The sequence below is a fragment of the Cygnus atratus genome, chromosome 1 (genome assembly GCF_013377495.2).
Source record: "Cygnus atratus isolate AKBS03 ecotype Queensland, Australia chromosome 1, CAtr_DNAZoo_HiC_assembly, whole genome shotgun sequence".
NCBI classification, from domain to species: Eukaryota; Metazoa; Chordata; class Aves; order Anseriformes; family Anatidae; genus Cygnus; species Cygnus atratus.
In genome coordinates, this window is record NC_066362.1 from 152,800,296 (window position 1) to 152,814,147 (window position 13,852).

At 35.6% G+C, this 13,852-nt stretch overlaps 1 protein-coding gene across 5 annotated transcripts in view; it reads left to right on the forward strand.

Moving 5' to 3' along the window:
- DOCK9 (dedicator of cytokinesis 9) overlaps positions 1–13,852 on the forward strand; it is a 131,036-nt gene that overhangs the window by 77,464 nt on the left and 39,720 nt on the right. For 4 of the 5 annotated variants that reach the window (XM_035557058.2, XM_050713788.1, XM_035557060.2 and 1 more), the window contains exons 28-33: positions 4,207–4,353; positions 5,024–5,107; positions 5,758–5,869; positions 11,148–11,326; positions 12,111–12,227; positions 13,680–13,800. In XM_035557058.2, coding sequence (XP_035412951.1) covers positions 4,207–4,353; positions 5,024–5,107; positions 5,758–5,869; positions 11,148–11,326; positions 12,111–12,227; positions 13,680–13,800 — 760 coding nt within the window. Of the gene's footprint in view, positions 1–4,206; positions 4,354–5,023; positions 5,108–5,757; positions 5,870–11,147; positions 11,327–12,110; positions 12,228–13,676; positions 13,801–13,852 lie in introns of all 5 variants that reach the window. The other variant, XM_050713787.1, reaches the window with a different exon arrangement.

Sequence of the window (13,852 nt, forward strand, 5' to 3'; positions counted from 1 at the left end):
CAGTACCTATCCCTGGGAGACACTATTAGTTACCAGCCTGGATTAACTCCATTCAGTACAACTCTTTGGGCCCAGCCACTCAGCCAGTTTTTAACCCAATGAAGCGTATACCCATCCAGGCCTTAAGCAGCCAGCTTCTTCAGGAGAATTCTGTGGGAAACGGTGTCAAAAGCCATTCTGAAGTCTATGTAGACCACATCTACAGCCATCTTTTGGCATGTGGAAAGGTCCTGCTCCTGCACCTTTAAGATTTCCTTCTTGAAGAGCATCCAGCCTTCCTGGACTCCTTTGCCCTTCAGGACCACCTCCCAAGGGACTTCCTTATGAAGCTTCCTCACCACCCACCTGAAAAATCAGTAATGGGTAATAGTCTGAGGTTCGAACCTGGGCAGGAAGCTTTCTCCTCATGTCCCTAATCCGGGCCCCAGGGAGGCAGCAGACCTCCCTATGAGGTGGGTCCAGTATGCATATTGCAGGGCATAGGTCATCGTGCCCTCAGCATCACCTCAATATTGGGTATGCCATTTTATGCTATGGTATTGTTATTACATTATGCTATGCTATATTATGCTACAATGAAGCTGGAAGCAGTAGTCAACACTGGACTTTGATGTAAGCACTACCCAAAAATATGTGGTCATGTAGGTATAATATTAAATGACATAAACATCCTTCAAATACCAGGTAAAGGTTTAACCTAGAAATAGGCCTTCAGATAGGGGTGGTGGGGCAGGCATTTATGTGGTGCTAATACTACAGATTTAGGTGTCTTCTGAAGAGAGCAAGCCTTTATCACTGACTTCTTAAAATAAACTGTCTAGGCAACTACGATAGGTATCATGTTTAGGATTTTTCAGAATACAAATGTATGCATCGGGAGGCTTCTGTGCATGCAGTGTGGTGCATCCATCTGGGTTTAGGATATCAAACTTCTTGCTCATGTGTTAACTGATCAGCTGATTGGGGATTCCTCAGAATTCCTAGCAAAAAGACAAAACTTAAGATTTTGTATACCACTAGACAATAGAAATGCAGTTTATTCAAACCAAAGAAAAATATTCATACGGACTTCTTTCTGTTCTTCACTGGTATTTTGCTGTTTCAGTGGTATCTGCTCAAATAGTTTAGGAAAAGACAGGAGGATCTATAAATGTACATTTCCTTTATTGATTTGATATTCCTTGAGGAAGGAGTTTGTGCCTTTGTTCATTCCGTGAATGGAGTATTTCTTATTTTACCACACTGTATTTTGTGGTTTTGTTTATTACAATCAATTAAATTTAGTTAATAAATGAAATGGAAATGAACATATAATCTGATAAAGCAGAAAGCATTGATTTTTATTTAAAGTTGAAATTTTCCAGAGACTTCTGGAATTGAATTAAAATTGTATCATTTAAAAATGATATTGGAAGAAAGAAATAAAATAATTTTTGTTGGTTTCAGTCCTTACCTGACAGTCCTAGCAGTGCTTTTTATTTTACAGTATTTGACTTTTTTAAAAAATAGCATCTTCTTGAATTACATAATGTGGTATAGCTGGGCAAGTTTCTTAAAACATGACGTGTGTGAACCTTGTATAGCTTGAGGATGTTTGCTGGATTTGGTTAGGTGATGTTCTGCAAAATAATGTTATTTTGGCTTAGCTAAACAGAGTTTAGATAATTTTTTCCTGACTCTAACAAACCTACAAAAATCCTCACAAGTATGGAAAAAGTATATATATTTAAAAAAAAAAACAAAACACACTTCAAATAAACCACTAACTTGCTATCATGCAAACCCATTTCCTTAATTTAATTATAACTTTCTTACCCTAGTGATTACATTTTTAAATTGAGATCAGATGGTGGATAAAATAAGCACAGTAGAATATAGTCTTTTTAAAAGCAGGAGTCTGTGTAAACAAACAAAAAGACAAATGAAATTCACTTTTCGGAATGACTCAGCCATTGTCCATGATTTTAGTTTTTTCTCCCTTAATCTGCATCTCCTGCAAAGTATGGTATACTACCATTGATGAGCATTCACATTACTAAAAGTGTGGTTTTTTTTAATTGTTGTTGTTATCCTTGTGGAGGAAGGAAATAATAATTATACTGATTCATTATCTTGAAGCTAGCGAACCTTTACTGACCCATGTAATCCTAATAACAAATATAACAAATTAAATATGGAGACCACATGCATCTGAGGAAGACACTCAAGATTTTCATTTGTGAGGAAAACAAAGTTGGTAAAGAAAGAGTGTGTCAGCTGACTGAGAAAGATTTGATTACCTTGTATCAGCATGATTGTGAATAAAACAGAGCAAATGCTGTTAATGAAAAAACTGTGACTTTTCAAAGAAGGTGCTAACTGCTAGTTTCATTTTATTTATGATTTCAAGTTGCCAGAAAGAAATAGAACACAAAAATGTGACCTAAATACTGATCGCACTTCTAACTTCTTTGATTCCCATCCTATTTCAGAAGATAAGGAAGCATAGTGAAGTTTTTCATCAATTTAGTAGGTTTTATAGTCCTAAATATTTCTAAGATGGTAACAGCTCGTGCAGAGATTTTTTTATGAAACATTGAAACTACCAAAATGTTGCCACATTTTTTATTAGAACTTACAGGTATTGTTATAGAAATGTGTAGTAATCATACTTAAATAAAAACAAACAAACAAAACTTGATACTGGACCCTTCTAGTTTCTGTTTGTCCCGCTCTTCCCTGTACCAGTTTATTCTTGAGCTCCATTTAGGTTCGGATTGTTTCTCTTCTGTATGTTAGGTATATTTCTTGTATAGGAACCTCATTCGTTTCAGGTTAACATTTTATTTGTTTTTAATAGTATCTTCAAAAGCAACCCTCAAATATGAACTGTTCAAATTGTATAATGGAAATAAATTCTCCTAACACACACTTTTAGATTCTAGTTCTTTGCTATGTACTGCTGTTCTTGCTTGTTCCTCTCCTGCAATACTATGATGTAGATTTCATGGCTAAAGAAAACTACTGAACTGAATTTTATTGCAGATTTTAGTTATTTTCTTCACATATGATGTTAAAAAAACATTTTCACTTTTAGAATTAACCTCATTGTCATCTTTTCTGTCATATGAAAGAAAAAGAGCAGATCTTCTCTAAAGTATTTTGCTTGCTTTTTTCTGTCTTATTGGGTAAATCAGTAAAGATGCATTCAGATATTTTCTACTTAGGAGTTCTGATAAAATTCTGCAGTTCTAGGTACAGCAAAATTATTTCTATAGCAAGATTTTTATGGTATTTTAAAAATATTTAATTCCTGTCCAAAAAATACCGAGCATGTTTTAGGACACTGACTGGCATGCCTTACTTCTTTAATAAATACTGTTGATATTTATATGGGTATCTCTTCTGACCTTAATATTTAGAAAGCTAATTTTTCTAAAGATAGAACTAAAGACTTTGGAGCACAGCTCAAACACAATGAGAGCAAATTGTATAATCATTGATTTCTGTAATGCCCTGCCAATGACTTGTTCTGCCTAGGAATGTTGCATTCAATTTAGTTCAAAAAGGTATGCAAATGACAGAGTATTCAAAGCGCTTGGATATCTTGATTTCACAGTTTTCGGAAAGAAAAGCAATAATGACTGTACAGTTAAAATGGCTTTTGTCAAAGCTAGCTTCTCCTTCAGCCTCACCCCACCAGTCATTAAGTCCCTTCGGACAAAACACAATTTATCCAAGACTGTAAGATGTAGAGAAATAAGAGGCTCTACAGCGGCAATAAGTTGAAGAGAACTTACTGACCAATACTGGTCGGGATGTATGAAATAATTGATGAAGATAATATAGATTGTGAGTAGAAGCAAGTAAATCGTGAATGTGGAGGAGATCTGTTAAGCTAAGTGAGAAGGTACGTAAAAGCAAAGGAAAATAATTCTAATTGTGAAAACTTAAAACGTGGAGAGTAAGATTCTGAAGGCTGGAAGAGCTGAGATTTGAAGTGGATGATGAGAAAGAAAGAAAAAAAAGCATGAATGAAAATTTACAGAAGGCTCAGGAAAATCCTAATTTAAATAAAATGTTATTTTAAACTACAGTGAGAATTTGAAAACCTTAATGCTTTGTCTTCCTTCCGTGTCAGGTTATCTATATCTAATGTAAAATAAGTTTTCATATATTTTAGTGCTATAAACCATATTAAATATGTATCTGAATTTGTGCTTCTAGCTCTTGCGAAACCAGAGATTTTCCGCTTCCTTTCATCATGCAGTTGAGACGGTTGTTAATATGCTAATGCCACACATCACTCAGAAGTACAGAGACAATCCAGAGGCTTCAAAAAATGCCAACCATAGCCTTGCTGCCTTTATAAAAGTAGGTACACAAGTGACAGGCTTTGTGGTTACTTTTGCAGTAATACTGTTTCTTCATGGATTTTAAAGAATTTTAAAGCTGACCCATATAAAACTGAACGTGCATAATGCTTTCAAAGTATAATTCTATGTCCAAGTTAAGGTGCATTGAAATACAATTTGTCTTTTGTGATCAAAAGTACATCTTTTCAGAGGTTTGATTTTTAATGAATTTATATTTTATCAAAATTTTTATTTTTTCCTTGCCCCCCCCCCCCGCCTTTCAAATATCATCTAGTTATCTTTTAATCCCAGAAAAGTTTATTTTCATGAATTTGGTGTGGATAGTCTTTTAGTATCTTTCTTTTTTCAACCAGTAAGGGAGAAAAGAGCATGGGGAATAAAATGGTAGATAAAGCTGCTAATGACATGTCATTTTTGTTTGTCAAGATACATTTCTTATCTTCAAACAGTTCTTTTATTTGCAGTTTACATTCTGGATTATAAGGGGAAATTTGATATGCATATATGTATACGTATATTTAAATTGCTTGTTTTATTGTTTTTTTATGTTCAAACTGACTGAAATATCAATATGTTTGGAAAATAAACTAGTGAAATACAAGTACTGAGCACTGAAGCAATACTAAATCAATTCCGTCTTTTTGTTTGTTTGTTTGTTTTTCCCCCAGAGGTGTTTTACTTTTATGGACAGAGGTTTTGTTTTCAAGCAAATCAATAACTACATCAGCTGCTTTACACCAGGAGATCCAAAGGTACTCTGTTTTTAAACAAATTAGTTTTAGGAGTTGCTTCTTTTTGATGCATGTGGATAGAGTCCTTCAGACTTGTTTCTAGTTACACTCAAGCATGTTACTTATAAGTATGTACACTGTGCCTAGATCTTTTTTTTTTTTCCACAAAACCACTTTTTCATATTTTGATTCACATCTCCAGGTGCAACTTCACAACTGCAGAGCATGTATATTGAGAAAACGAGGAGGGGTTGGCAACACTAAGCAGAAATTTTGAGCATAAATGTGAAAGGTTAAAGTTGGAAGCATTAGGTGGATCTTCAATATCTAAGTTTCTATAAATTTACTGTAGTGGGAAGACCTTGTACCAGTAATCCAGAAAATTTCTTCTGAGAGTTCAGACTTTTCTTATAGCATATTATAGCTTATTATGTGTGGATGCATGTCCAAATCACTGTTCCCATTGTCCAAAATTATTAGAATTATATCCAGCTGTCAAGTATGAATTGTGCTGAAAGTATTTTTTGCTGACATACAGAACATTGACAGGACTATATCCCTCACACTGCAAAACTGAGAGAAATCACCCTTGTGTGTAAGAAAGCTGGTTTTAATGTTATTCAAACCACTGCATCAGTTGTTTAATTTATAATTTAAAATTATTTTTGCAGACTCTTTTTGAATTCAAATTTGAATTTCTCCGTGTAGTCTGTAATCATGAGCACTACATACCTTTGAATCTACCAATGCCATTTGGAAAAGGCAGAGTTCAGAGATACCAAGGTAAATTCTTCTAAAGAAGTCTATGATGTATTTCTCAGGTGTCACCTTTTTCTTAATAAACAAATAAGCTGTGTAAATTCAGGTCTATGATGTGTTAGAAACCTCAGTGTTATTAAATGGAAATGTCAAGTTTTGATCTCTTTAAACTCAAAGGAACAGTTTAGGTAGCAGAGTAATCTGTGCAAAGTACCTAGTTATTGAAACGTGGTAAACTATGTCTTTGACTCTTGCCTTTCTTTCTTGCTATGAATGTTTGCTTCTTTGTTTTGTTTTTGAGTTAGACTACCACAGCTAGTGAATTAAAAGCTGCAACATTCCTTTAGGCAGGTGTGCAGCATGAGGCCTGGTGTATTTTTTTTCCATAGAATCATTCAGGTGTGAAGGGATTTCAGTAGGTCCGTAGTCTACCTTCCTGCTCAAGTCACCTCAGGCCTTTCATTCTGCAGATTGAATGAGCTTGGTTCCCTCAGTTTCTCCTGGCAAGGCATGTGCTCTCCAGCCTTATATCTACTTTGGCAGCACTCCACTGAGCTCAGTCAAGTTAACTTATCTTTCTTGTACTAGAAGGCACAAATACTCCACATGGCATTACAGATAGGTCTAATAAATGTCAATAGAGGGGAATAACCACTTCCCTTGATAGACTGATAATGCTGCTTTTGGTACAGCCCTGTATGCTGTTAGCCTTCGTTGTTGCCAGGATGCCCTGCTGATTCCTATTTAACCTGCTGTCCACCAGGACATTGCTTTCAGCAGAGCTGCTCCCAAGCCAGTCGTTCGATATCTTGTATCATTACAGGGAGTTCATCCATCCCAGGTGCAGAATTTTACTTTTGTCCCTGTTGAGTTGATTCAAGTTCCTTTAGCCTATCTAGATTCTTCTGAAATGCAGCCCTGCGCCCAAGCATATGAACTGTACCCTTCAGTCTTCTGCCGTCCACAAACCTGAGGAGGGTGCACTCCATTTCCTCTTTCAGGTTCTGGATGAAGTAGTTTTAAATAGGATAGAGTCTGGAAAACTCCTGTTGTAGCTGGTCTCCAAGTAAGGTACAAGCCATTAAACACCAGTCTCTGAGCCCAATGATCCACGTAGCTCTTTGGCACATTTAGGTGTCTACTCACATAGACTGTAATGTCCCAGGTTAGATTCAATGATGCTGTCAGAGACAATGCTGGTAAGTGCTATTCTCCCCATATCCACAGATCTAATAAGTTACTTATAAAAGGCAGGTTAGTCAAGCATGCTCTGTCTCTATACTGACTCATGGATGAGTTCCTTTCCTCCAGCTGGCTACAGAAACTTTACCCCCTTTTACAGTATGTAAAAGCTTTGACTGGTCAGGTCCAGTTTGGCAGGCAGCTGAGCACCACACAGCTATTCAATCACCCCTCACCTCCAGTAGGATGGAGGAGAGAATCAAGGAGAAAAAAAAATGCAAAAGCTTGTGAGAAAAGACAGTTTAATAGGACAGAAAAGGGAAGGATAATAAAAGAATATACAAAGCAAGTGATGCACAATGCTATTGCTTACCACCCACTGACCAATGCTGTCAGACCCTGAGCAGCAGGCACTCCTCCACCCCAGCCAGCCAACCCATCTTAATGTTCAGCATGTTGTCATATGCTATGGGATACCCCCTTGGCCAGTTTGGGTCATCTGTCCTGGTTGTGTCCCCTCCCAGCTTCTTGTGCACCTCCAGCTTCCTAACTGGCAGGATAGTATGAGAAGCTGAAAAGTCCTTGACTAAGTGTAAGCACTGTCGTGCAACACCTAAAACATCAGTGTGTTTATCAGCGTTATTCTCATCCTAACTCCAAAACACAGAACCGTAACAGCTACTAAGAATGAAATTAACTCTATCCCAGCTTAAACCAGGATATATGGTTTACCCTGGATAAATCTATCCTGGCTGTTCCTGGTCATACTCTTCTCCTTCACATGTCAAAAAATGGTTTCTAAGAGGACTCACTCCATGAATGTACCAGGGACCAATGTGAGTCCTCTAATTCATGGGGTTTTTTTTGTTTTTTTTTTTGGATGTGTGTTACATCTGCTTTTCTTCAGTCATTGCAAGACACTGATTATGGGAGCTCCCTGATCTCCATGGCTTAACAAAGGTGATAGGGAGAGGCCTTCCAATGATACTAGCTAACTCTCTCAGCATCTCATCTGGTGCCATGGATTTGCATGGTTGGAAGTCTCTTAGGAGATCCCTGACATGATTCTCATCCACTACTGATAAATCCCTTTCTTGAACCTAATCCCTAGACTCTTAAGGCCTAGGAACCATGGCAGTGAAAGTAACGAAGGTACCTTGGTCTTACCCAACTCCACTTTCTTTAAATCACCATCTCCATTCAGCAAATGTCCTGTGTTTTCCTTGTTCAGCCGTTTAATGCTACTACAGTGGTAGAAACTGTTCTTGTTGCCATTGATGTCCGTGTCATGAATGACATTTTTACGCAGATCTGATGTATCAGCAGTTTAAGGTTTATTATTAATTCCTTTGGGGTAAATCAAAAAATAGATTGTATGTTTTTTTTTCTTTAGTAGCACTTAATCATCTGTTAATCATTAGCCTATTTAACACAATGGTTTGGTAGTATTTGCTACAATAAAAACAATGACTTAGTTAAAGATTTGTAAATGGCAAGGTTCACACAGAAGACTTAAGGCAAGGAATCAGTTTCTATACAACAAGAGACTGGGGATTTCTATGCAGTAAGGGATTAGGGATGTCTGTACAACAAGATACTGGGGATTACTAAACTCAGTTGTGTGCTCAAGAACTTCTCTTTTGGTGAATTACTCACCCTCCTCCGCGTCGGTGTATTCAGCGGACGATCACTGAACCTCAAGGAGTCTTGCCCTGAGAGGTGTCCCACCTCAGGGGGAGATCCTAGGTCATAGCCCGCTCTGGTTCTGGAGAGCTCAAAAGGGCTCTTTGCTTAGGACCGGTATTTATAGGACTGTGAGATGGTTGGCTATAGTCAGTGTTTTTCCATCCTGGCCACAATTCAGGTTGGGTAATTCTTGTGTTGCCAACCAACCGTACTATCTAGTACCTTCCAGATTGTATGGTTCTGGTATCCAGGTAGCAGGAGTTCCAGGTACAGTTAGGGAGTGCCTAACTATCCTGACTCACTGCACTTGTAACAATGCCAAGAACGTAACATTAGTTTACCTTGAGATCACAGAGTGGCCTGGGGAGGGGGGATCCCGCACCACCGCAGTCTGTTACCAGTTTCAGCTGTAGCTGAGCTATGGCTTTCCTGGCACTATCCCTTTATACGTGACCATTCCTCCTTTGTACCTTGTTTTTGCTTCCATCTCACGTTCATGAATTTTTGCACCGTAGCTCAGTCATGAGTGCCCTATTTAGCCCATCTGGGCTCCTGGTACTTCCAACCTTGAGCCAAAACAAACAGTATGCTAGTTATTATATTTGTGGCTCTGAAGATATTACTAATGTCTTCCAAGCATTGAACTACAGCAAACAGCCATAAACAGAAATGAGGAAAGTACCTTTACAGATAACAAGTAAAGCTGACTAAAATTGTATTTTTGTGGATTAGATTAAATTTTTTTCTGAAATACTGGCTTAGTAAATTTGGGTATAGCTAGTTAAAGCTTTCATCAAGCGGATAGAACAAGATTTGGGAGTAAGAGCTAGAGGACTGCATAGAGCTTGAGCTTGTCTTTGGCTTTTTCCTTTTATTCCTCAAAGAATAGCAAAAATAGAAAAAATAGTGTTTCTGATTACACAGTAAAGAACAGTGTAAAATCCTGCTCGCTGGTGAACTAGGAGTTTGGCCAGGAAAGAAGACCTTTATTGGAAATGTTTCTGGCCCTGTGTTGGTGTCCCAAGTAGGAGATCTCAGTTGACATGAGATTGGCTCTTATGTGAGTTACAAAGAGGACTGTAGCAAGTTTGTGCCATTGTATCTCTGCTTCTTTCTGATTTCATGGATTCCTGTAGTGGGAGGACTTTCAAAAATGAAAGTGTTTTCAGATTAGTATCTGGCTTTTACTATTCTATTGAGCAATCAAAGCGAATGTGAGAAATTCTTAAAAAGCATCTTTGTAGATATTTTTAAATTATATACATTCTAGTAAGATTTTTTAAGCTAAAGTTTCTCTTAATTTGTTATATATTTACTCCATATATTAGGTGGATTATTTTTAGTACATAAAATACTCCTGTAGGGGAGCAGTTTGACTTTAAGATGTGCTGTGTGTTTTTGTGTGTGTCTATATATGTATCTCTATATGTGGCTTAGCATAGACTTACAGTTACTAAGAGATATGAAATATTTTGTGAGATAAAATTACATTGTAATGGTTAAAGCCAAATGTTAAAATTAAATGTTCTTTAATCCCATTTCTAGTGCAATTAACACTGAATATGTAAATATTTCTAGAATATATAGTAATTTAATCAAATGTAGCAAAAAATGCTTATTGTATTACAATGCACTTCTAATTTATATGGATTTAAGTTAGTTTGTTTAAATATCTTTTGTGTCCTTTTGTGTGCTGATGAGATGAAATTGTTTAAATTGGGCGTGTGTGATGCAAATGCAGTCTCTTCATTACGCTTTTATTATCCATTGCAAACTTTGGGGATTATTTTCTTAGAAATTATGAACTAACTAAGATCAGTTGTTAGCAGGCTTTATAGTCTATATTTGTAATAGGTGCATATGGAAGATATTGAAGAAGGAACTTAAAACTGCGGCACAAAAATCTAAAACTTGTAAAATCCATGTTTTGCTTGCAATCCTTCAAGTTTACTAACCTGGGACTGAACTACAGACCAAAACCTAAATCCTCTTTCTGCCATACAACTAAATTTCTGAAATATAGGATGTGCATAACCTTTATGCACTATGTGCCATTTCAGTGCATAAATATAGATTTAAACGTTGAATATGAAGCTATAAGGTACTGATCCATGTAAATTTTATTAGGAAGACTTTTGAATATTGGACAATATTTTAAGAACATATGATTTAAAAATATATATTTTCAAATATTTATATTTTTCCAGCTTCTGTTGATTGAATATACATCACTGTTTAATAATTGCATAATTATGCATTAATGTGACATATATATATATACACACACACAAACACGCATATTTATGATTATATTAATGAATATCTGAATATGAATACATATGACTGCCAATAACCTTGGAAATATTAATATTAAGTTAATTGATAAATTAGTTTAAATAATGCCATTTCTTACATAGAACTTCTTTACCTCCAGACCTTCACCTGGACTATTCACTAACAGATGAGTTCTGTAAGAATCACTTCTTAGTGGGACTGCTTCTAAGGGAGGTGGGAAATGCATTACAGGAGTTCAGAGAAGTGCGGCAGATTGCTATTAGTGTGCTCAAGAATTTGATGATAAAGCATTCTTTTGATGATAGATATGCTTCCAGGGTAAGTGTATTTCTATGTTAGTAGTACAAAATAATAGTGCACACATGTAAGAGTGTTTTTTTTCTTTCACAAAAATTTATTAATTTGCAGCCATGCTATTTCTACTCAGGTTGTGTCTGTAATGAAAATAGTTATGACAATTGTATCAAATTCAATCTGCAAACCTGAATGTTTTTACCAAATGGGAGCACAATGTACCTTTTTTAGCATAATTTACATCTGTTTGTTATGTTTTTGGTATAGTGTAACTTAACTATTGTGCTTAGATTCTTTACAAACTGTTTTAAAAGCTCTTATTTTCATTAAACATTAGCTCTTAATATTTGGGAGCTGTCCTTCTGTCATCTATTATTGATAAAGTGAGTATAAGAAAGCTACAAGGCATAATAGTAAATTTTGAGTGATGTTTTTCCTGGACTTTTTGTTTTAAAACATGGATTCATTTGTGCTGTGAAGAAGCCATTAAATATTAAGATACTGTCATGAATTTATCAAGCTAATGTAAAGTTAATTTACTTTGCTACTCTTAGCTGAAATCACATTAATTTAGATTTTTTTCTGCATTATATTGAAACAGTAAAGAAAATTTGTTGACCTTCTTTGAATTACAATGAAGTAATGGTGACCATGGCTTTTGGCACTTAGGAACTTACGAATTTTGACTCTGTCATAACAAACGTTTGTTAAATGCTTCTTTTTTGTAATTAAGGAATAGTGTTAAAAAATAATCTTTGATTAGAAATCAAATCTGTAATTTGATAATGAACTGTAAAACTCTATTTAGAGCCATCAAGCAAGAATAGCCACTATGTACTTGCCACTCTTTGGACTGCTTATAGAAAATGTTCAACGGATCAATGTTAAAGATGTGTCTCCATTTCCTGTTAATCCTTCAAGCAATGTGAGTGACCGTTTCTAGCTGGTATTCTGAATTATTTTTTATCATAATTTATTGGTAATGTGTATATAAAATACCGCATGTTTCCGGTAAAGAGTTTTAAGTTTCAAAATCCTGTGAGTTTGCTCTCTTTGCTTTATACTATATTAGAAGTTTAGTTACCTTTCATGGTTTTGGCTGCTGTTTCTCTGGTCCAGCTAAGTTTTATGACTAACGTCATAGTTGTCCAGCTTGATCCTACATACAAGTTACAGTACATTTAGTAATCCTCAGTTGAACTTCAGAAAATCTGTGGAGAATGTCTGGCCTCGCAGACTACTGCAGCATCATTCTAATGTCATTTGCTTATACTACCATATAACACCTTACTTTTTCTCCCAGTGCATCTTTAGCTGTTCTTTTTAGAGGAGTCAAAAAGAAGGTGAAGGAAAAGTATAGTTAAAGTAGAAAACAAACAAAACAAAAACAGCAAAAACAAAAGAAAAAACAACAGTTGTTTCTGCAATTTCATTGCCTTCCTTTTGTGTCTATTACCCAGGTTTTGATAAACTTATTGTAAGATAAGATTTCATTAAATTATGATGTCTCTTTTTTTAACACAGAAATTGAACTTCTCATTAGTTTCCCTGACAATTTGTATAAACAGTTTGCCTCTACTCTTGTAGAGGTACTGGAGGCACTTGTACATACTTCATACTCATGTCAGAGAATACTCCCCTGATGTCTAATGCAGATAATTAGTTATGTTTGCTAAAGTCACAACGGATTCATTAGCTTCTGTGCTGTTCAGCAGAAAAGACTGGATGTTGGTGGTAGATGGAGGTGTGGTTGTTTTTTGTTTTTTTTTTTGTAACCCCAGTTTTCCAGTTCAGTCCAACACTGACATAAACAGACCAGAAATAAATTTAGTTAATTCTCTAGAAATTAGAGTTTTTAGCCTTAAAGAAATATGCTTTTGGAACAGCTGTAGGAGAAGAGGATTACAGGAGCATGAATTCAAAGGGAATTTGTGAAGAAGTATATTGATATATTATGGTCTCATACAATAATTGAATCAAGATTTAATGATTAAACAAATCTCTATTTTTTTTCCATATTTTGCTGTGTTCCATTTGCTAATTAAGAAAGAAACTCACAATACCCTTCTAACAACAGAAATGTTTGGAAGTTTGAAATAAAGGTAGTCTGGGTGTTTTGGCAACATCTGTATTACATTGTTAAAAATTGTATGGAATATTCATATTTTCAATTTTTGCTGAGGTACTTTAACTTTGAGGCTATCTCAGACTTGCTCAAAAGCCTGAACGTCTCATTACATGCTTTTGAGCATTGCCAATAGAAATTAAATAAGAAAGAAATACATAACAAATTCTGCACTAGAAGGTAAAATATGTATTACTAACTAAACCCATGTTGGAAAACAATAATCACATTTTTCTTTTTTTTTCCAAGCAGAGTGCAAAGGATGATGCACTTAATTTGCCGACTGCAAATCAACTAGTAACACCACAAAAATCAGTAAACACATTGGATAACAATCTTCCTAAAGATCTGTTTGGTGTTATCTCTGGCATTGGTAAGCATTTAAAAACAGAAACAAATTATTTTTCTTTAATTACTAAAAGTAA